The sequence below is a fragment of the Anthonomus grandis genome, chromosome 17, assembly GCF_022605725.1.
Source record: "Anthonomus grandis grandis chromosome 17, icAntGran1.3, whole genome shotgun sequence".
In the NCBI taxonomy this organism is placed as follows: domain Eukaryota; kingdom Metazoa; phylum Arthropoda; class Insecta; order Coleoptera; family Curculionidae; genus Anthonomus; species Anthonomus grandis.
Genome location: NC_065562.1, coordinates 5983736 through 6008971, shown reverse-complemented (window position 1 = coordinate 6008971; position 25236 = coordinate 5983736). Strand labels below are relative to the sequence as shown.

The 25236-nt window shown below is 34.7% G+C and overlaps 1 protein-coding gene across 1 annotated transcript in view; it reads right to left on the bottom strand.

The window, feature by feature from the left end:
* Positions 1-25236, bottom strand: part of LOC126746527 (uncharacterized) — a 136493-nt gene that overhangs the window by 7653 nt on the left and 103604 nt on the right. The window contains exons 3-4 of the mRNA XM_050454838.1: positions 20300-20467; positions 8794-9015 (exon numbers count right to left, since the gene is read on the bottom strand). Coding sequence (XP_050310795.1) covers positions 8794-9015; positions 20300-20467 — 390 coding nt within the window. The remainder of the gene's footprint in view (positions 1-8793; positions 9016-20299; positions 20468-25236) is intronic.

Below are 25236 nucleotides of genomic sequence, written 5' to 3'. Positions count from 1 at the left end.
TAAATTTAGAACATAAACTCGGAAAGGATATGATACAAATACAAAATCTTTTATTCATCAATGAAATTGCAGTAATAAACTATAGTAATTTATAATACTAGTGAAAGGCAATAAACGTAATAATAAATAGCATAAAAAGAGATTATTGTAAATAAGACTATTTTATTGAGATTTTTTAATCAGGCAATATGATATTGAAAAACGCTTTTAAATCATTTACAAATTTATTAGAATTGTACAATTTTTTTTTCCAATAAAGATTTTATTCGGTTCAGACAATGATGAGCACTTGGGAGAACTTTTATCAAAATGTTAAAGAAATAGTGTTTTATAAAAACTACTAAAAACTAAATTCCAAAATGGTGGTATAAGTGTTTCCATTTCCTTTAACAATTTTTATAAGACACATCGTACAATAGGTTATAAGAGAAAATGCACGTTGGCGGTCATATTTTATTTGTTTGTGTGGTGTGATATAATCTTGTAATAAAGATAATAGGAGTCGACATTCGATGAACATAACACATTATATTTAAGTACTAAAAGTTGATTTTCATTAATTGTTACTTAAAGTTGACACTATCAATTTTTCAAAGAAACTTAACAAAAGAGGGTTTACAATTTTATATTACTCGTTTATTTAAGTTTTTTGTTCGAAAAACAGTTATACCATTTCAATAAAAATTTAAATACCACCGCATCAAATAATTTAGGCGACGTGAATTGGCTCTATGATCATTAACAGAACAATTTGACCTAAACGATATACCAGATAATCCCGAATTACGTGAAAAAATAGAGCTATCAAACGTACAAATCGAAAACCTACCACTAAACTATGTTTACGTATTTAATGACCAAATGAATAGGAAAGGACCAGACCATGATGAAATAAACAACAAAATGCTGAAAACAATATATTTATATTGTCAGGTAAATACACTCTTGGACATAAAAATCATTTGTAACAAATGTATTAGCCTGTGCTACTTTCTGGTAGAATGGAAAAAAGCAATTGTGGTAGATTACTACCACACTGTTTAGGTATTAACCTAAACAGGGTAAAAACATAAAAAAACCAGAAAGTTCCAGACCCATTAGTCTGCTGCCATCAATGGGAAAAATCTTGAAAAGACTGTACTAAGCAGATTAAGGGAGGCTAGATGAACTCAAAATAATCCCGGAAGAGCAGCACGGATACAACAGAGTCTGGTGGATTCTTTTAATGCGAAGGGATCCACCGCCATGATCCCACTCGACATCGAAAACGGCTTCGATAGAGTGTGGCATGACGGTTTGATCTATAAGTTGCAGAAATTTGGGGAGTCCGCAATGTTCACTAAATTTATTAAAAATTTCCTGAAAGACGGGGAATTTACTGTTAAAATAAATGAAACTATCACCTCCTATAACAAGATGAGAACGGGAGTTCCCCAAGGCTCTCCGCTCGCACCAATTTTATTTAACATATACCAAGCGGACATTCCAAAGAGCACACAATATTCGCGAGTCGCATTATTCGCGGACGACACTTGTTTAGTCCAGATATCAGCGTACATGCAGAGTCATCTAGATAAAATTATAGAGTGGGCAAACAACTGGAAAATCAAAATAAATAGTAAGAAAACAGAGGCCATTCTAATAACAAAAAAGCATGACCGCAACATCCCAAATTTGGCAATTTCGGGCATGCTGGTCCCCTGGAAAGATGAGATGAAGTACCTAGGAGTATATTATGACAAAAAGAATAACTTCAAAACGCACATTACAATACAAATTAATTCATGCAATGGACCATTCATGCAATGGAACCATTCAGTAGGGGCAGTAAGCTCTTTTTGAGTAATAAATTAATGGTCTACAAACAGATTCTACGTCTTAAACTGCTTTACGCCTCAAACATTTTCTGGAATACCACGAAGACGAACATCAGAAAGCTTCAGGTGTTTCAGAATAAGTGTTTGAGGATGTTTACTAATGCACCCTTCTTCGTAAGGAATGTTGATCTGCGCTCTAACTGCAAACTTGATACTATTCAAGAATACATAGTTAAAAAACATTCAAAATTCAAGGAAAAAGTCAGAAGTGTGGACAAAACCCTAATAGGAGAATTTCTCCTGAGACCAAGGGAAAACCGGCCATGGAAAGGCGTAATATGATAGTAGCCGCCAAATTCAAATATACTCACTAAAACAGTTCTTTTAGTATCTAAATTAAAACCAAAGGACTGAGATGGCTTAATCCTCCGCCCGACTCACTCGAGCTTTGTTTTCTCTGCGAGGAGTGGGGCTCGGGTTCTGGCTCCGCCCAAAGATAACTGGCAACCTTTCCCCGAAGCCTAATTACTCTTTCCTATCTTGAAATAAGTCAGAAATCCTGTACCTTAGCACCCAGAGGCTACAGAGAGAAGAAGTATAGGAGCCAAAAGTACCATAGCTCGCAGTTGCAACTGAGAAGACCGGCAAAAGCAATAACAGCTAGTCCGGAAGAAACCGGTGTAACAAAGGATGATAAGCGGCGCCAAGCAGAAGACTTTACGACTTAACGGAGCTTATACGGGATCTAACCAGAACCCGTAATAGACAGGGACATTTTGCCCTCCTGGATCTGTTATAAACGTAAATTCACCACTAGAAACATCAGATCATAAATTACTAACCACAACATATGAACTAGAAATGAATTCTTGGAATCCACCCATGTCGCGTATAGTTTGACATTATAGATTACCCAACTGGAGACATTTAAAACAATTCTTCTCTTCGTTTCTTTAAAATGATGTCTGTTTCAGGACCAATAATCCTTCAGCGTGTGCAAGCAAGATTTTAGAGGTGATTTTGGCAGGTATAAAGGCTTATATTCCGAGCACATGAAATGCTCTTCAGACAGCAAACCGTGGTTCGATAAAAGTTGAGCCAAGGCAGTCAACAACAAAAATGTTGCTTATGGTAAATGACGCCAAGACCCAAATCCTGCAAATCGTGTCAACTTTGTTGACTTGAGAAATGCGTGCATGCAGACGATCGATCCCTGCGAAATAAAATATCAGACAGTAAAGAACATATATCTTGCAAAAGTTCTCAAAGGCTTGCTCTCAAACACTAATAAGGCCACCAGCCCTAATGGAATAACGCCAATAGTACTAAAAAATTTTCTGCGGTTGTGCTGATACCACCGTTGAGCAAACTATTTTTTCTTTGATACAGAAAAAAGGAGAAAATAGTCTTCCCTGGAGACTGGAAAATTGCGTGTATCCAACCGATCCAAAAAACAAAGAAAAAAAGACGGTGCGATGCCCATCAATTACAGTCCGCTTGCTTTAGTTCCGGCAATCGCCAAGGTAATTGGGAAACTTGTCAATCATCAAATTTTGAAATACCTGGAGTCTCCCAACAGTATTAGCGACTGTGAATATGGTTTTCGAAAACACAGGTCTACTGGCCATCTGTTTGCCTATGTTACGCCTGTTTGGAGCGAGGCCATCGGTGATCGAAATCCTGTGCAATAGCTCTAGATATTTCAAAGGCATTGGGTGGGGTCCGTCATGAAAACCTCTTGAACAAACTGTAATTTTATGGCCACCAACTCTCGTTGCTTGGCTTCCTATTAACATAGGTGTTCCTTAGGGATGCATCTTGTCCCCTACCCTTTCCTATTATAAGCTACTCAAAACGAAAAAGGAGCCATTTTTTTTGTGTTGGTATCGTCAGAAAAAAAAATTAAACATTTTAATGTTAAGAACTCCTTATCAGCGCATCTAAAATTTGCACCTATTTTTATCAGTCTTAGTTAAAATTTTCCAGTGAAAACATGAATATTGATGTTCTAGGTAGAAGAATACGCCGTAGATTGTACATAAATGAAGTTGAATCGTTAGGGCCGTAACGTTAATTGAGAAGTTATTTCATAAAAAGCAGAAATTCTGAATGTGAGGCGGGCCGCTGTAAACAGAGCATGGGCTCGGTATTTAATTTATGGCATTATTAGAAAGAGGCCCTATTTTCAAAATACGTCAAAGGGCCACATCAGCCCGAGAAGGCCGTTTATTAAGTCTGTGGGGGATTAGGGAACGTACCACTACTGCATGAGCGCTTCAAAATCAGTTAGCAGCCACAACGGGAACCAGGATTTCTGATCAAACAGTACGTAATGGACTTTATCAGTCTCAGTTTCCTGTTAGAAGGCCGGTTAGAGTGCCTCGTTTAAAGCATCGATGAGCTTGAAGAATTTTTTCCGAAGCACATCGTCATTGGACAATACCCAATGGAGTAATGTTTTGTTTACGGTATGGCGACGAACAGGTGAGCGGTGTTTGAACTCAACTGTGCAAGAAACTGTTCAGTTTGGCGGAGGGTCTATTATGGTATGGGCTGGTATATGTTTAAATGGGCGCACCGAGTTAGTGGTAATTGCAAACGGTTCCTTAACAGCATTACGTTACTTAGAAGAAATTTTAACACCGCACGTGATTCCTTTTGCGGATGATATGGGAGCAGATTTCATTTTACAACACGATAATGCCAGGCCACACGTCGCTAGGATAACAACAACTTTTTTAAATGACCATAATATTGAAGTTATGGAATGGCCGGCTAACAGTCCAGATCTCAACCCCATCGAACATCTGTGGGATACATTGGGACGAAGATTATTGGAGCGGCAACCATCCACCAACTTCAAGAACTTCTTATTCAAAAATGGGAACAACTAACTACCCCAGGAGTTGATCAGAAACTTGATTGAGAGTAAGCCCAATCGTTGTGCTGAAGTTATCAGAGCTAGAGGAGGGCATACCCACTACTAAGAATAGTTTTAAGATACTGCTTTATTAAACGATGAAAAAAATAAAATCATTATTTATTGACTTATTGAAATTTAATTTTTTTCATTCCTAAATAACATATCCGACAGGTTTAAGACATGTACAATTTTAACAGTAGTCTTTCACAAATAAAGCAGAAAACGATAAATTTTGCAAACAACTATTACACAAAAAATGATTTAAATTTTTTCAAGTGTCTCCTTTTTCGTTTTAAGTAGTTTATAACAACGACCGTCTCGACAAGACTTCTAATCCAATTTACAGGTTTGCTGATGACAGTACATTTGTATCTTCCTTCAAGTTGTCTAACCAGATGACTTTAGCCGACACCCAGTGTCATAGGCGTCGCCAGGTAACAACTATTAATACCGCCCTCAACACCACTTTAATAGGTAAGTTTAACGCAGCTAAGACTTAAGCTGCTGTATTTACTAAAAGCCTTATTATGTCCAGGATTACTTTGCCATCGTCTTCGTCAGTTCGGTTATTAGGTGTGGAGGTTAAAAGCACTAAGCCTTGGCATAATCATGTAGCGGTAATAGCAAAAGCGGCATCTTAAAAACTTGGGGTTCTCTTTCAAGCAAGAAAGCTGTATACATCGCGACAACTTTTAACGCTTTACAGGGCTCAAATTTGTCAATGTCTTGAATATTGCTCTCATATAATATGGAGCTCTGCACCCAAAGTGAAGAACACCTTGAAATTGTTCGATTCCATCCAGAAGAGCATACGTCTCATAGATGATCCAGAGATAACTGGAAGCTTGGCACATAGAAGGAAGGTGGTGGAACTAACTTTTTTATCGATACCATCATGGTAAATGCTCTTTCGAATTGGTCCATATTATTCCACCTAGAGTCATTCACGCAAGATCTACTCGCCTCAGGCAGATGCAACTTATAAATATCGAGTGCATTTTTTAAATCGGCTTTTTTTAAATTGGTAGTGTCGGTATCTGTTTTATATAGATATGACAGTTTTAATTCTCTAAGTTAACACTGAGTCGCTGCGATCGAACAGGATGCTTGGTTTTCAGTATGCATGTGGACACTCTCATTTTACAGTTTTTCTGTATCAAACGTAATGGAATATCGCTGAAATCAGGCAGTCACCACGCGGCTCTTCATACAAGGTCGGACTCTAATCGACGGTTTTTAAAACCGCGATTAAAATAAATGCGGTATAAAGATAGACGGCTGCTCTCTTAAATCTGTACATTAAGTTTGACAATGGCAGGCCTGTCATCGCCACAAAAAAACTAAATCCTTCCAGCACTTCACACCACCTCCGTCTTTGTTATCAAAATGTACGTGGCCTCCGCACCAAGACTGATAAGCTTTATACAGGGATCTCCGTGTGCGACTTTGACATCATTGCCTTCACCGAAACGTGGCTTCAACCAGATATTCTCGACTCTGAATTGTGTCCAGAAACATTTAGAGTGCTCAGATCTGACAGACAGCTGGATAGAGTGGCCGCTACTCGTGGTGGTGGCTTCTTAATCGCAGCTTCTCACAACATCCACCTAGAGAGGGTTAACTTGGAAGACATCCTTAACTCCACACCACTTATAGATATGTTAGGTTGTAAGCTCACTTATGGTTATTTTGTATTTTATTTATTTGTAATCTATGTCCCTCCTTGCACAACCGAGAGAGACTTTGAGACCTTGTGTCAAACAATTATGTCACTGCATAGCTACGGTTCCTTGGTGTGGTGTCCTTTCTATGAATGCCATGTTGGCTACATCGAGAGTGTTCAGAGAAGAGTTTTAAAGTTTCTTATGTTTCGTGAGGATGGAATATATCCTGTTAGGGAACATGATCATGATCTGATGTTAGGTAGATTTAATCTGCAATCTCTGGCCACGAGGAGAACAATTCATTTTGTAACATTCTTATGGAAGTTGGTCAATAATCAAATAAATTCTCCTCCTCTCTTGAACGATATTCTATTTCATGTACCACGATTTGCTTCTAGAGCAAATATCACTTTTGCTTTAGATCGCGCCAGAACTAACATTAGGTTTCAGGATCCCGTATATCAAATGTGCAGAATTTTTAATTCAGTATCATCAACCTGTGACATATTTGTATGCTCCATAAAGGATCTAGTTTTGTCTCTGACAAACCAACAGTTACCATAATTCCTTTTCTCTTCCTTTTTTCCCTTGTCCCATGAATCCCTTTCTTTGTTCATTCTAATGTTAATTTACGTCTCCTTTAATTTTGATATATACATGATGTTACTATAGTAATTTAAGTTTTCCTTATTTTTCATTATTTTTGTTATTTAATTTATAGTAATTTAATACTTGTTTACACTTTCAAAACATTAATTGTAGATTTTCCTGTAACTGGGCTTTGCCTGTTGGAAATAAACTGCTAAATAAATAAATAAATTATACTCTTAAAAAATCTTTTATTGGAACAGAAGTTACGAGTTTTTTGTGTTTAATTTATAGAAATAAGGGTTAGTTCTATTATAGTGACCATATGTTATCGAGCTTTACTTTTGTGAAACTCAAATGCAGATTAATTTAATTGTTCTATTGGTTGGAACCTTTGGTGTGACACTCAAATCACAAAACAGCACTCGACACTTGTTTCGCTAACGATGATAGGATATTTGGGAGAAGATTAAAATTAAACTAAAACTACTTACAAGTAGCTTTATATAATAAAGATGTAATTATTGGAGCGAAAAATCTAATGAAGCATGGTTGAACAAAGGTTAAACACTAACTAAACTATACAATTGACTATAAGGGATTTTTGAATATTGCTAAACGTTCGTATGCATTTAATTTTCGATTGTTATTAACTGGTTTAAGTAATTTTATGTTTTATTTATTTAAAACATGTTCAGCCAAACTTGACTTTTCAAATCTTCCATATTGCACATAAGCTACATGTGCTTTAAATCTGACATTAATTGATTTTTTGTTTGCCCTATGTACTTCTTATCACAATCACTAAAATTAATTTCATAGAGCCCAGACTTTTCATTAGTCTTCAATTTATCTTTTGGGTTTCCTAAAAGATTTCTTAATTTGGCCGAACTTTGATAGACCATTCTTAGAGCTAAGTCTTTAAAAACCCTATGAAAGCCTTTTGTCAAGATAGGATAACATAGCATTACAACAAAAATTTATTTTCATCTTTTTGAAAGGTGGTATAGTTTTTAAGAACTTAAACGTTTGCCTTTTAATTAGCTTATCAATAATTATATCGTCATACCCACTGATGTATCAAAAAATGGATGCTAGCCATTTTATGTTGAAAACTTCTTGACGAGTCACTAGTTATGTATCTAAAAGTATTTGCTGCTTTTCTACAAATATCAAATTTTAAGCGATTATTATTTTTGATGATAAGAATATCTAAGAATGGAAGTTGGTTATGTGTTTCTTGTTCGAAGGTAAATGTAATGAATGGAAAACAGTTATTGAGTTTTTCTACAAAATTATCAATATTGTATTTGCTTTTATCGAACACGGCAAACACAATATCAACGTATCTTAATCGAACTCGTGGAAAGTATCGGTATGTTTTTTTTGCATTTAACGCAAATTTTAAGCAAAATGGTTAATGAAAAGCTCAGCTAGAAAGGGAGAGAGGCAATTACCCATGGCTGTTCCCTCAAGTTCTTTATAATATGAATTATTGCATTGAAAAATATTTTGTAACATGCAAAGTTTTGTTAATTTAATTATTTCTCGGATATTATCGCCAAATCAAAAAACATATCAGATTCTAATATTGTCTAACGACGCAGAGGAAAAGATTGTTATAGAAAAAAAAATATTTTGACCCCAGAAATAGGCTCTTATAACATTTGTACCGACTGTAACACTCTATATTTAAACGGTATTTTAACCACTACGTTTAAAATAATACCCGATATTTTAAAATATAATGCCATACGATTTCCTAAACAGAATTTGTAATAGGAAACCGGGAAATACATACCTGAAGGCAGCTCATCCCTATTATTAGCCTGATGCAACGATACGGGCGGCACCCCATTGTGTATGACAGTGGGGCGGTAGTGGAAATTTGATCTATAGCCGGGGTTGTTTATTGTCTGATCGTATGAAGGGGGAGAACCGCGATTCCGTACCGTCATATCTAGAGGAGTGTCAGTTTCGTAATGCGACGTCGAATCTTGCTGCTCTCTTTTTAATTGGATTTCTAAAGTAAATAATATTGTTTTTAATAACATAAATTTGATAAACCACAATAAGATGAAAACGCGATTAAAATTTTGAATTTAAAACTGTTTCTAAGAAAGAAAATATTGCTTCTATACCGGAAATTGAACTGTTAATGATAATAAAGTAAAGTATTAATAAAAGACTATTAACGTATATTATAAAAGGTAGAGGACCTAACACCGTTCTCCACAAGTTACTTTACGATCATTGCCTGTAACATTTACTTTTACATACTGATACCGATTGCTGAGGTAATTGTCTATTAATCTTCTACAATTTCCTTCCATACCATAAGCCTCAAGTTCATTTACTATAAGATTTTATGGTTTACGGTATCAAATGCTTTCGATAGGTCTACAAAGATGCAGAGGGCAGGTTTATTTTTATCTAGGGCATTATATAAATCTAAAGTAAGCTTGAAAATTGCGTCTTCAGTTAATCTTTTTGGTCAAAAACCAAACTGGTTATAAGAAATTATATATGTATAGAGATAATTTTATGATATATATACAGGGTGTTTCAAAATTCACTACATATATTTTAAGAGCGTATTCCTGAGGTCAAAATAAGACTTTTTTTTCCTATAAACATGGGTCCTAAAATTCACCCCCTTCAAGCTACAGCCATCGCAAGAAGTGTAAAAAAAAACGATTTTTTAAAACTGTGTCTATAGTTTTGCATCAAATTTAACGAAATTTGGAATACCCCCGTTATTTTAGGCGGTCTATTTACTTTTTATCTTAGAAAAGGTGTAAAACTAATTTTAAGGGGTAAACTGAGGGGTGCACACTTTTGACGGCCAAAATTTTATGTGTGCATACATTTTTCTTTAAATTAAGCTACACCAAAAAATAGACCATACAAAAATTTAAATTTTTGGTCTCTTGCATTTTTTTCATACGACTATTGGTTTTTGAGAAAATCGACGGTGAATAAAAGGATAGCAATATCGTAAATTAAAAATCAAAGAAAAAATTTAGGAAGTAGGCTGTTTCGCAATTGTTGACATTTTTATTTTTGAGGTTTTAGTAGTAGGCTGTGAGTATTTGTTTTAGACATTTTTTAACTTGCTTGACATTTGGTGTAAAATAAATTTACTGTCATTGTTGGCTTTGTTTAATTCCAGTAGTTTACTTCCCGTTTTAGATTTAAAGTATAGTTTTTATTCCCATGTATTATTTCTAAACGCTAACATTGCTAAAATGGAATATGAACGTTATTCATTCGAACATCTTGCAGACATCAATTTTGTTTATGGTCTTGGTGATGGTAACGCGTATGAAGCTCAAAGATTGTATCAGTTAAGGTTTCCTAATCGCCGACTCCCGAATGTACGAAGTACGAGTCACATCGGCATCTTAGGGAATACGGTAGTTTTCGGACCCCCAGGAACAATGCAGGCAGACCGCAACAAGCACGAAACCCAGTCCCGATCCTGGCCTAAGCACCCGACAAATAGCTCGGAATTTGGATGTTTCTCATGCAACTGTCTGGCGGGTTTTGCACAAAAATAGCTTGTATCCACACCATATTCAAAAAGTTCAAGCTTTGCTACCTCAAGATTTCCCAAGGCGCTTACAATTTGCAAGGTGGTTACTTCAGAGATGCGCGAGAGATAATAATTTTTTATCAAGTATTCTATTCACAGACGAAGCTCATTTTTCGCGGAAAGGGGTGGTGAATTTTCACAATGTGCATGTTTGGGCAGCAGAGAATCCGCACGAAATTAGGCAATCTCACCACCAGGAGCACTTTAGCCTTAATGTATGGGCAGGTTTAGTGGGAGATGAGTTAATTGGTCCTTTCTTTTTTCCAAGAATTTTAGTTGGCGACACTTATTTAGACTTTCTACAGCACCATTTAAATGGTTTACTAGACAATGTACCTTTAAATGTGCGAGTGAACATGTGGTTTATGCATGACGGTGCCCCCCCTCATTTCCGTATAACAGTGCGTGACTATTTGAACTTTGTGTTTCCTGAGAGATGGATTGGTAGAGCAGGCCCAATACCATGGCCTCCACGCTCCCCGGACTGCAATCCTTTGGATTTTTTTTCTGGGGATATGTAAAAAGCCTCGTCTATAATCCTGGTCAAGTGCCTTCGCTCGAGGTCCTAAGATGCCTTTGAAACAATAAGAAATACTCCCGGAATTTTAGAGCGAGTAAGACAATTTATGAGAAGACGAATGAAGGCTTGTATTGCAGCGGGGGGTTCGCATTTCGAGCACTTTTTATTAAAAAAAATATTTGTTTCTCAGAAGTTTATTGTTTATTTAAAAAATAATTAATTATTATGTTAATAAATGTTAAATAATTTTTTAACCAATTTTTGTATTTTTATAAACCGTCATTCTTTACTGTAAATAATTGTTCATCAATTTATTGAAAAGACCTCAATAACAAAGTTTCAACAATCAGTCTACCTATTTATTGTTAAATGTCGTGCCGCTTAAAAAATTTCCTAAAATAAATAGTCACAGCCTACTACTTAATATTATCTGTTTAAATTTTAATTATTACGTTATTGGTAGCCTTTTATTAATCAGTGATTTTCTCAAAAACTATTCGTATTATCAAAAAAATGCAAGAGACATAAAATTTAGATTTTTATATGGCTGGTGTAGCTTAATTTTTAAAAAAATGTATGCGTACATAAAATTTTGGCCGTCAAAAGTGTGCACCCCCTCAGTTTACCCCTTAAAATTAGTTTTACGCCTTTTCTAAGATAAAAAGTAAATAGACCGCCTAAAATAACGGGGGTATTCCAAATTTCGTTAAATTTGATGCAAAACTGTAGACACAGTTATAAAAAATCGATTTTTTTTACACTTCTTGCGATGGCTGTAGCTTGAAGGGGGTGCATTTTAGGACCCATGTTTATAGGAAAAAAAAGTCTTATTTTGACCTCAGGAATACGCCCTTAAAATATATGTAGTGAATTTTGAAACACCCTCTATATATATATACCTACATATACAATGATATAATATATAGAAATAATTTTTCGAAAAATTTTACCAATTCAGATTTTAAAATCTGATTTTGGATAAATTAAATATCAAAAAGACCGGTCAAAAATTATTAACATCAGTATCAGATCCGCTTTTATGTAAAGGTGTTATAATTCCAGTCTTTAGAATAGCCGGAAAAAAGGGGTAAAATATAGGTTCATAATGTATGCTGGTGGGTCTTTGCCTACTTTTTGTAGTTTCCACTTTTATTTTGTCAAAACAAGGCGATTTATTTTGTTTTAGTTGGTATATTGTGTTTTCCATTTCAATTTGTGTTTGACAATTATTGAATGAATTGCAGGATATTCTAGGTTTTTATTGTGATTATCTGTACATTCCCTCTGTGCAGCAAGTTTTTCTAATTCTCCAAAAAATGTATTAAAATATTCGGATATTTACTTGTCGTCCTCCATTATATGTCCTGTAGTTGTTTTTATTTCCGTAATTATTTTTTTAATGAATTTTGTCTTATTACGGAGATTATTTACACATTGCCATAGAGTTTTACTGATATGCTAAGATACTCTTTTTTTGCTTTTTTTATTTCTTTCGTAACTTGGTTGTTTAATATCTTATATTCTGTTTTAATCTGCTGATTTTGCGGTTGCTTAAGATGTTTTTTATATAAATTATTTTTGTTAGTTCTAAGGAAATCTTTTGATATGCATTTTTTCTTGTTTGTACTATGGAATGCGTATTTTCATTAATATAAGTTAAGTCTATCAACAAAATAATCACATGAAATGTTCACACTGTTTGTATTATATACGAAAAACCATTCTTCTGTACTTAACTCCTGTTTTAATTTTTCATAAAAATAAACGAATAAAAGGCACCATTTACTAAATATATTTTAATTTGCCTTGAAAATATTACACTTCAAGATTTCTTATATGGACTAGAATGGCATTAAAGAACTGGACACAATAGTAGTCAGAGCCTCGCCTGGTTTTAGGGAGCCCGTAAGAGTCTGTGGTTATATTTCTACTATGTCAGGTGTTGTAATAGTGTATATATCAGAATAAGTTCTAAACTGTAAGATGTCATTAATAATGTAAACTAAACATTGATAGATAAAGGCGCAAGGAAATGTAAGTATATAGAGGTCTCTGAAATACGGTTTACAACAATCCCTATAGCCCAGCCCAACCATAGTATTGATACATCTGCGCTGAAGCTTAAAGATTTTCTGTGCATGGCTAGAAAGGCCCCAGTTTAGAAGTAACCATGGTAGGGAGACAAAATAGTGGACAAGGATGTAATGGCCTTTAAGAAATTTATCATGAAAAGTATTCTACTTAGTCTGCCTGTTAGGTAATATACAGGGTTACTGGTAATTCGATACATTCCTTTGGAGATGTGATAGGGGAGGGGGTAAGAAGTAAATTGAACCCTAATATGTATTATGCAAAAGTTGATAGTTTTCGACATATTTAATTTTTTCTGTTTTTCTTCAAAATGTAGACCTTAGTGGTTTAAAAGGCAGTTTCCAGAAAATCCGCTGTATATTTTTTTAACTTTTTAGGCAAAATACATGCTCAACACAATAGTGTTACGTTTGTAATGGCAAAAGTCCCGCAAATAGTTGTAACCATAGGTAAATTCTCGATGCAAAGTGTAATTTTTTTTTCTTAAATAAAATACTACACTTTCTAGTGGATATTTTTTGAAACAAAATTATGCTACATTCTTCAAAATTTACGTAAATCTTTCTTATTATCTAAGCTAACTCATAGGCTATAAATGCTACCAAAAATTTTAACAGAATTTCGTATTTTTATTATTAATAGTAAGAACGCACTTGAAAAATGCCAAGTGGTATTTACTTCTATGGTATTTAGTACTATAGCAACAATTTGTTTTTTTAATTTTATTGTTAAAAATTTGATGTGTAGATAGTCTGATAGCAATAATTGTTGTGGAAAGTAGTTAAATTACGAGTTTCGAGTTTATTTTTTCAAATGTCCGTGTTTTCGCTTCGACCTACCGAGCTATCGCTGAAACTGGATCCGTAAAACCAAGAAGAGGTGACGCTGGCGCTCCTCGCGTATATCGAGCAGAAGATGAGGAGGAAATATTAAGACATTTTGAAGACGATCCAACCACATCCACTAATGCCGTAGCGCAGCAAACAGGATCATCGCAATGGAAAGTTTGGTCCACGATTCGGCAAATGGGAAGCCATCCTTACCATTATACGCCTGTCCAAGGATTGGAAGAAGGGGACCCGATAAGAAGGGTAGAATTCTGCAGATTTATTATAAATTCTGATGCAGACAATAGAACTTTTTTAACCGACATTTTGTGGACGGAAGAGTCAAAGTTTAGTCATGAGGGCATTACAAATTTTCATAACCTTCATTTTTGGGACGAAGAAAATCCCCGTTTAACAAGAAAAACCAGTTTTCAAAGAAAGTTTTCTGTAAATGTGTGGATGGGACTTATTGGCCGGGATGTAATAGGACCATATTTTTTCCCAGACCATTTAAACAGGGATATTTATGAAAATTTTTTACGACATGACCTACAAGATCTTTTTGACGATATTCCTCTCGCCGTTAGAGGACGAATGATATTTCAACATGACGGCTGTCCAGCTCATTTTCGGCGGTCAGTTCGGCAGTTCCTGGATGAACGTTTCCCGAATCGTTGGATTGGTTGGTCAGGTCCAATAGCTTGGCCAGCACGAAGCCCTGACTTAACCCCGCTTGATTATAGCATATGGGGTCAAATGAAAGCACTGGTTTATGCAACCCCAATAATTACCCGGGAAGATCTTATCCAAAGAATAACCAACGCTGCCCAGCAGATCAGGAATACCATAACAACTAGAACAACAAAGACTGAAATGAGAAGGCGCTGCCGAGCCTGTATTCGCAATAGAGGCTCTCATTTTGAACAAGATTTGTGAAGGTAAATACTGATAAATGCGTTACTTTACAATTTATAATAAAAATACAAAACCATGTCACCTAACTTTTAAGCATTTGTATCCTGTGAGCTAGCTTAGGTAATAAGGAAGTTTTAAGGAAATTTTGAAGAATGTAGCATACTTTTTTTTTAAAAAATATCCACTAGAAAGTGTAGTATTTTATTTAAGAAAAAAAAATTACACTTTGCATCGAGAATTTACCTATGGTTACAACTATTTGCGGGACTTTTGCCATTACAAACGTAACACTATTGTGTTGAGCATGTATTTTGCCTAAAAAGTTAAAAAAATATACAGCGGATTTTCTGGAAACTGCCTTTTAAACCACTAAGGTCTACATTTTGAAGAAAAACAGAAAAAATTAAATATGTCGAAAACTATCAACTTTTCCATAATACATATTAGGGTTCAATTTACTTCTTACCGCCTCCCCTATCACATCTCCAAAGGAATGTATCGAATTACCAGTAACGCTGTATAATATGTTCTTTCCATTTTAATTTATCAGCTAAGATAACTCCTAGAAATTTTGTGTGTGAGACCACTCCTGGAATATTAAGTGAATTACCAACGTTTCTTCGTTTTTTCTTCGTTGAATTGCCACAAATGGAACATAGCTGTTTCAAATGATTGCATTTGGTTTATTTCTTCTTGAGGAATATGTACTGTTGGTGCGTAAGTAACAATGTACTTAACAATAAATATATTATTACTAGCTGAATGCCCGCGGCGTTGCTCACGTGAAAATAAAAGAAAAGTCGAAAAAGGCCTCCAATAATGGTAAATGCAACCCACAATACACAAAAATAAAATCCGAAGCCTCGCCTCATTGATAGTACATGCAACCCACAATTGCCACGCCGTTTTCCTTGAGGTCAAGGGGCGCGATTAATATAATATAATTATTATAAAACCAAGACACAAATAATCTTAAAAATGATTCGTTAGATGCAGAGCGAGCTTAAGACTGAGTCGAGTCACCTCTCGGGTATCAGTCTCGCATGAACCCGCCTTGTTGTTATGTCTACCAAAATATAAATAATACAGAGGCACTTTTTCAATCGTATTTATTAATCAGTTTTATGCCGCTATGCGATATTTATCATATCGCTAAGACCCCTTATCGGTGGAATTTCAAAAAGTTCGTTCTTATCCGGTGCCTACATTATAAAAGGAACCCGTTGGCAAAATTTCACGTTTCTAGCTATTGTAGTTTGGGCTCTGCGATAATGAGTCAGTCAGTCAGGACAAACTCTTTTATAAAAAAAAAATGGACTGGGTCACTAAAACAACACACAAAAAAAATTCAACTTGATGGTTTTCGATGCAAAGTCTATTGGCTAAAAACCATTCATGAATATTTTAATTGCTATCACCTATCATGTCCAACATTACTAGCTATAACATTCCTAGTATGATCTGCAAAAAGAATAGGATTTAAAAGTTGAACATTAGAAAGATCATTAATGTATTATGTTAGCATATGAGGAATAGCAGAGGTCTAAGGAGAGAACTCTGTGGAACACCATAACCCTGCTCCTCTCAGTTGACACACTGTTCATAAAATGAACATATTCACAACGACCCTGAAGGTATGACTCAATTAGTCTCACACTATTTAACATCCAGATGGTATAATTTTAATTTCCGGACAAGGATTTCATGAGGGACGTAATTAAGTGCTTTAGTAAGGTCTTAAAAAGACACATATAAATCCAAACACAATTCCCATCCTTCCGTGATATTTTGTGTGAGTTTATCTATTGCCAATGTTGTAGATTTGTTATTCCTAAAACCAAATTGAGAATCTGTAAATAGATTGTTTTTTTCAAAGTAGATAGTTAATTGATCCTTTAAAATGCTTCAAAAATTTTAGAAGTAATGGGAAGGAGAGAAGTTGGGCGATAATTTGTTAGTTCATCCCGAAATCCCTTACCCTTAAATATAGGGAGCACTTTCGCTCTTGTATATCCGGAAAAATACCGGCAGAAATAAACTGGTTTATTAGTTTGGTCAACGAAACAACTATAAGTGCTCTGAGAGAACTATCCTAGGGGTCCGGTAAAGTTGAAGGGACGTCTAAAAACCGATTTTTTTTTTAATTTTTACATAGAATGTTGAGTTTAAACATTTTATTGATAAAAAAGTGAAGATGAAGTAAAAAGATGCTTAGTAAAAAAGGATTTTCTACTTACGTATAATTCACAATTACACCCGTCTTAACTACACTCTATTTGCAACTAGCCATCACGTTGATCATTAGAGGTAATATGGGGAAAACCGACCAGACGGGCAATACCGACCAGGCCATTTTTGATTTAAAAAAAAACTTTAAAACAATTTTACTACAGCGACACCTATGACCGCTTGCGTAATCTAGAAGCCAGTATTGTGGCCACCACTTTATCTAATGTTTAGGGTCTGTGGTAAATTAAAGTTGTATTTCCAGCGTGTTGATGTATTATTTTTGTCCCACAAAATAGGTAAATATGTTAAAATCATTGTAAAATAGGGCAATTTTTTGATACTATATTTTAGATAACACCTTTTGAAGTATAGATTTTATAAATTTTTCCATGTAAATCTTTTTGATTTTTTGCAGGTTAGGTTAATGTAATCAGACTCTAATGTCGGGTAAAATCGACCATATTGATCGGTTTTACCCGACGTTGGTTGGTTTTACCCGATTATTAACAAAGTTTTTTTCTCTTAATAGATTTGTTTCAACATGCCTTTTAAATACCACAGGACAACTAATCGAGCTTCCTGGAATATTGAAGACATGACGTCAGCCATTAATGCCGTTCAAAATAATACTTTAGGGTAAAAACACACGAGGCTGTTTGCAAGCGGTTTGCGCCGCGACGGCGACCGGTGGACCGCCGCTCGACTTAAAACACACGCGACAGCTTTCGCAACTACGAACGGCACGAAAAATTACAAGATCAGTTTGATGTTGCCAAGGTTTGCGTACAGTTCACAGTTTTTTATTTATCGTGAGCAAAATGGACTCCGACAGTGAAGATGATTTTTTATTTTTGTTGGCGGCATTGGCACTGGCATTACGCAAAAAACCAAAAAAAAAAAAAATAGAACGAAACGTAAGCTATGGATACATCCCATAGTTATGGAAAGAAACAAGAAGGGATATTTTAATACCATCTATAAGGAGATTTGTGAAAATTTAATTTAATTTCACCAGAATGTCAAAGGAATCATACCAGGAGTTACTTTTATTGATCCAAGAGCCATGTACAAAAGCTAATACCAAAGGAATAATTATCATCACGCATATCCCAAATCGCTGGCCTCAATTGAACCTCAGTAATTAATTTTTCTATGTTGAATTCCCTGGTTTCCATAATAAATGAACAATTTTCAACACTGCACAAAAAAAAACGCATCAAAAAACCCTACGTGTGGTTTGCAACACAGAAGATAAGTAAATGATGTGCCGCGGTAGTGCCGCTAAAGCAATAAAAACCAATCGGCGTGCCGGCGGCCCATGGTATCAAGCAGGGTACGCGCGTCGGACGCCGCGTTTTATAGGATTAGGCGGCAGCGTCTGTTTCAAAGCTCACAAGTCCCATAAACGAGGCGCCGAGCTCGACCACGGCACGACAACCGTCGCGGCGCAAACCGCTTGCAAACAGCCTCGTGTGTTTTTACCCTTAGGCATAAGGAAGGCCGCCAGAACCTATAATGTGCCTTATGGAACTCTACAAAACCGTCTTAGGGGAAAAGTTGATAATGTAAAAAAGCGCCTTGGAAGGCAGACAGTATTAAGTCCTGTTCAAGAGGAAGACCTAGCAAACTATATAATTAAAATGTCTAAAAAGTTTTATGGGTTGTCTAGGTTTCAAGTCAAGAAAATTGCGTTTCAATTTGCACAATCTAATAATATTCCTAATAACTTCAATAAGGAAAAAGGAGTATGTGGCAATGATTGGTATTATGGTTTCTTGAAACGTCAGCCTCAGATCTCCCTTAGAAGACCTAAAAGTACATCGCTAAATCGAGTTAAGGGATTGAACAAGAATGAAGTTGATTTATTTTTTACGAATTTCTCTCAAGCGTATGAAAAGCATAAATTCATAGCTAACCGCATTTACAATGCAGATGAAACTGGAATAACTCCTGTTCATATTCCTCCCAAAATTCTAGCTGTCAAAGGACAACGTCAAGTTGGCGCCATTACGAGTGGGGAGCGTGGCAAACTAGTTACTGTGCTTTGTGCCATGAGTGCTGCGGGGGACTACATAGGGGGAATCTATGTTTATATTTGGCAGAGCAAGAATGAAGTATGAGCTTCGGAAAAATGGCCCAGTAAATGCAATTTACAAAAATTCTAAAAATGGGTGGATCAATGAAGATCTCTTTTTGGAATGACTTCAACATTTTGCTACACGCACACTAAGTGTTCAATTAATGATAGGGTCTTACTTATTATCGACCACCATTGCAGCCATTGCACATTAAATGTCTACAACTTTTGTAGAGAAAATGGAATAGACATAGTAACCCTACCTCCTCACACATCACACAGGTTGCAGCCATTAGATGTTTGCTTTTTTGGGCCCTTAAAAACCGCGTATAATCGTGAGTGTGATTATTTTTTAACGGCTCGAAATTATCAAAAAATTGATCCGACAGATATTGCTGAATTATTTAAAAGAGCATACCATAAAACAGATACAATAGAAAAAAGTGTAAAAGGATTTAAGACCACAGGAATATTCCCAATGAATCGCGAGGTAATAAATTTAGAAGAATTTGTTGTCATTAAAGAAGAGGAAGGAAACGAAACACAAGAAAAAGTAAAAAACAAAACATTAGGCAAGAAACATAACAATATCGACAAAGAAAAAAAAAACATATGCCCATCAACTACTGATATGAACGAACCTCAACCAGGGCCATCTGGATTGTGTCAGTTCAAGAAGCCACAGCAAAGTAAAAGTGATAGTGATTCCAGCGATTCGGAAGAGTACCCAAATGCACAAGTTTTTTGTTCAGAAAATCGATAATATGTCCCCTTGGGCTTTGTTGAGGCTCCAAAAAACAACAAACATTTTTCAATTTTTGTTTTAAAATTGTATTCTTTATTTTTCTCGTGTTATTAAATTCAAAATAACTCAAAAATTTATTTGAAAGTAATCTTCTTTAAATATGGCGTAATAATCTTCTTAAAATGTGGCGTGAAATATATTTGTCAAATATTATTTTTTTAAATTTTTTGGTGATACTAGACAAATTTTACACTATAAAATCCATTTCTGTTAATACATTATCAGTTAATTTAATTTAAGATTTTTACCATTTATATATCTGGGACTACTCCCATTAGAAACACTGGCCTCAGGACTAGAAGGTTCTACTCCAAGAGTTTCAGGAACTTTCGGGTCTGACTTTCTGGAATATTCTGGTAGCCGCCTCCTATCTCTCTTCCACTTAGTAGTTTGTTTCTGTTGTTTGTTTGTTTCATCTACAATAAAAAATATGCATAAAGATACACAGAAAAAACACTCTCATATAATAAATAATAAGGCTTTGATTGTTTGCTTTATTTTATTTCAAGTTGCGCTTTTTTGTGCGTGAAGTTTATATACAGGGTTGCTCAAAAATAAATTTCGACCATCAACTTAATTTTTTTCAAATGAAAGCACCTCTTTTTATTTTATGTTTGAATTTCGCGTGGAATCGTTGGAATCATGTCCTGTACCTAAAGTCAACAGTTATCGAAAAAACCACGGCCGAACATTATTATTGAAGGTCGCACCTTACCTCTGAGAATTTTTATAATTAGAGCAAAATTCTATTAATTCCTTTTTTTTATGTTGGTCCGTGATCGTGTATTTTCATAGAAAGTGTATGACAGTTGTACGCCAAACAGATATTGTCAAGTGTACGAGCAAAGTTGCGGTTTTGACAATGGTGAAGTTCACAGAATGAGAAAAAAATAGAAATTATGTACAGGGTTGGGTTTGGTGATAGAACACATACTCAAAGAGAAGCTGCTCAATTAATCAATTAAATCCATCCTGATCGTCCTCCGACATGTCAAAAGATGGTGAGTAGACTAGAGGCTAAATTTAGAGATTCGGTCATGTTAGAGATCTGCCGAAATCTGATCGTCCTACTCGAGATGAAAATGCAATACATATGCAATCTAAATAATAATTTAGTAACAAATATTATTTTGTCGGATGAAAAGCCTCGTTCTGTTTGAATGATTGTGTGAACATACAAAATTGTCGATATTGGGTAACTCCTTGGGAATTTTAGAAGATACGGGCATTATATCGATTAAATAACAGCGGGCGCAGACTATAAATAGGTTGCTGGCAAACGATATGTACTACATTCTAGATTTTTGGTTACTGGATATCGATCGGGCGCTAGCTTCATAAATATGAAAAAAATATATAGAAAAACAATTTGTAAACATTGTAAACATAGAGGTATTTTACGATGCCAAGTTGCTTTTTTTTTTCATTAACTTTTTTGTCAGGAATCTTTTTTTTATTGTAAAACATTTGTTGATTAGTAACGTATATATTATTAGTCAGCAAATAATCGAAACTTTTAAAGAGTACACTTTATACCTGTTACAAAATACAACACATTAAAAAAATATGTAGTGGATTAAGAAAATGATATATTACATGAAAAATTAGAGAGTCGATTTGACATCATTGTCTGAAAGATGGTGAACTCAAACAACCTCGCCTATGGTTTGCAGCTAGGCTTATTCTAGGCATTCAATGTCCTAAGAGTGAAGCTTACCTGGATCCTACTCGTCTATTGGAGATTATCAGGTATTAGTCGGCGCAGCATCCAAGAGATTTTAACTAATACCTCACAACTTTCAGTTACAAAACACGTCTCGTATAAGAGCTCTTCTTTGAGCTTTGATCGCCGATTACAATTCGCTCATTCGAAAGAATAGTGACACAACTCAAAATTTATTATAATTTAGATTATTTATAAAAAAAACTCTAAAAGTCCTAAACATTACACTACGACACTGTCTCAACTAGAAATTTTTAGTATTATTACGGCATTTGAGTGAAGAGGTCACGCCAGTTATCGGTAACAGTGTCATATTTCAAAAGGTGCTTTAACGGTAAGTTAAAATTTATTATGAAATTAGGACAGTATTGGCACATTTAGAGTTATGTCGCTATTTATTTTAATTTTCAGGAGATTTTTTTTTGTAATTTTGATAAAAAGAGTCACATTTCACGTTAGGTCATTGTCTTATTTAAAGTCTGCACGTAGTAATTAGTATTAACCGTCATATTTAGTGATGTGACACTGTTTCTTTAAATTGAATTCAGAGTATATATTTAAATGCGACTTATTTTTACTTTTACTGATTTTATTATTATTTTTTTGTACCCATTTTACACCAAGTTAAAAATTTTAATGTTGCTTTTCTTATTTAGATTTTTCGGCTAATAACAGGCTGTGCAAAAATAAAACATGTTCTCCAATCGGACATTACGGATGGTGAGCATGATTACTCACGGAGAAGACATAGGAGAGTTACCATTGGTCCGGGATGAAGTTAATAATCTCCGAGGTAATAATTATAAAAAAATTATATTACTTTTATTATATTAAATAAAATAGTAAATTTGAATATCGAAACAATTTAAATTCGACTTCTGAAAAATTACTTACAAACCAATACATCAAAAAAAATTATTTAAATTTATTAAAAACTAAATTGGCGCTTTTCTAAACACATTCAAAATTACAGGCGAGTGCAGTACCGATGTTCCTACTTCTGTTAATACCCCTGCTATTGATCCTGCATTAAAAGATGTTACTAATACGCCAGGTACTGACATTTTAGAATGGAAGACAAAGGAGAATGGTAATTAACAAGTAACATCATTAATAAAGCTAAAGATTCCATGTTATTTTAACGTAATGCTACAAACAAATTTGTTTTTAGATATCCAGGAAAACAAACAGGAACTGAACCATTCTCAACAAATTTCAAACCGGGACAATATAAATGACTGCAAAAATGCAAGCCAGTATGAAGGTCCAAGTACAAGTCGACAACAAGAGTTACTTGAATATATTGAAGATTCCGACGACTCAGTTAAAGATACAAATTATGTTAACCAGTCATCTTCATCATCTTCGAGTTGTAGTACTTGCAGTGCATCCTCAGTTTCTGACTCTTCCTCTGAAGAAGAAAATGTGAAACCAGATGATATTCAGAAAAAAAGCAGGAAAAGAAAGATTGGTCCAGAAAAGTGGCTAAAAAATGCAGCTAAGCGTCTTAGAAATACAGGTAAAGAGTATAGAAATGCCAAGACAAAAAAGATCTTTTTAGAAAGGCATATACAACTACCATGTGATTAAAAGTGCAAACTTAGGTGTTTTACTAAATTTACTGAGGAGCAGCGTCTAAATATTTTTGAAAAATATTGGAAATTAAATAGTCTTTAAAGACAGCATGATTTTCTTAGCGCAAGTATGACAGTTATTCTTCCCCGATACAGATACGTTAGAGAAGGTAGTAATCGTAAACCAAATAACGCTTTTCACTTTGAGGTCGAGGATAAAAGAATTCGAGTTTGCAAAATATTTTTTAAGAACACTTTATCAATCAATGATCGTCCAATCAGAACTGTTATCAGAAAAAGGGATCCTGAGCATCCACAATTTATTAAAAGTGACTTACGCGGAAAACATGCCAACCACTTTAAATTAGACGAGGAAATAAAGCAGAGCATACATCAACATATTAAATCAGTTCATAGAATACCTAGCTATTATTGCCGATCCAATACTAATAAAGAATTTATCGAGGGTGGCTTAACACTTGCTGATTTACATCGTGATTATAGGAAAAAACGCGAGGAAGCGGGAAAAACAGCATCAAATTATGTTATGTATTACAAAATATTTCGTGAAGAATACAACATTTCCTTTTTTAGGTATACCTAAAAAGCCAGTTATGCGTCGCTTTTGAAAATGGATGTGATAGCGATAGAAAGACTAAAGGACAAATATGAAGAACATTTAAATCAAAAAGAACTTTCGCGGATCGAAAAAGAGGCTGACAGAGAGTCATTAGCTTTTGTAGCTGCCTATGATCTCCAGGCAGTATTACCTTGCCCGAAAGGTAATGCATCCTCTTTCTATTACGTGTCCAAGTTAAATGTATTAAATTTTACAATTTGTGACATAAGGCACAAGGTCATAGAGGAGCCAATGAGATAGGTACGTGTGTCTTCAATTATTTAAAACATTTGAATGAAACGTTTAATAGCGATAGAGACTTAATATTTTACTCCGATAACTGCGCTGGACAACAGAAAAACAGGTTTTTAGTTTTAATTTACATTTATGCGGTTACACACTTAGCAAAAATTAATAGTATTACTCATAAATACTTAATTTCCGGACACTCAAAATGCATGTGATAACGCCTATGCTTTAATTGAAAAAAACATAAAACGTTCTTTGAAATCTGGCCCAATTTACGTTCCAGAACAATATGTGACGTTAATCAAAACTGCGAAAAAGACCGGAGAAACTTACCAAGTTCAAGAAATGTCATACAGCGATTTCTATGACTAAAGCTTTGGCTAACTCTGTAGGCATAGGAACTAACTTACCATTTAAAATTTCCGATGTACAAGTTTTAAAAGTGCAAAAGAATAATCCAGATAAGATTTTCTATAAAATGTGTTTTGAACAAGAAAACTTTGACGACGTAGATATAGAAAAGCCTAGGACCATAAGAGGAAGAATAGCAGGGCCAATCAATGGGTTATTATTAGCTTATCAAAATAAAATTGGAATAAGCGATAATAAAAAGAAAAGCCTACTTTCATTATTTGATGAAAACACCAATAAAGGTTCTGCTATTCCTAAAATTTATAAAAGTTACTATAATAACCTTAAGGTAAACCACTTATTAATATCCTGCTGTTATAATCTTGAGTGTTTTTTTATCCTTATTAATTTTAAGTTTCATGTTTTCTGTAATTAATCTTAAGTTTATAAACTTTTATGTGTTTATTTTACATAATTATGTAGGTACTTGTGTTTTGTGTTTATGTTTTGTGCAATACAGCAGTTCTTTTAAGATAAAAAATTAAAGTTTTAGGAACGAAATCGTCTTTTATTTTAATGTTTTTCATACATTTTATTTTAAAAAAGGGATACGTGTTTATAAGAAACACTGTCATAAGTCGAAACAAAGTAAAAAAAACACTCCAATCC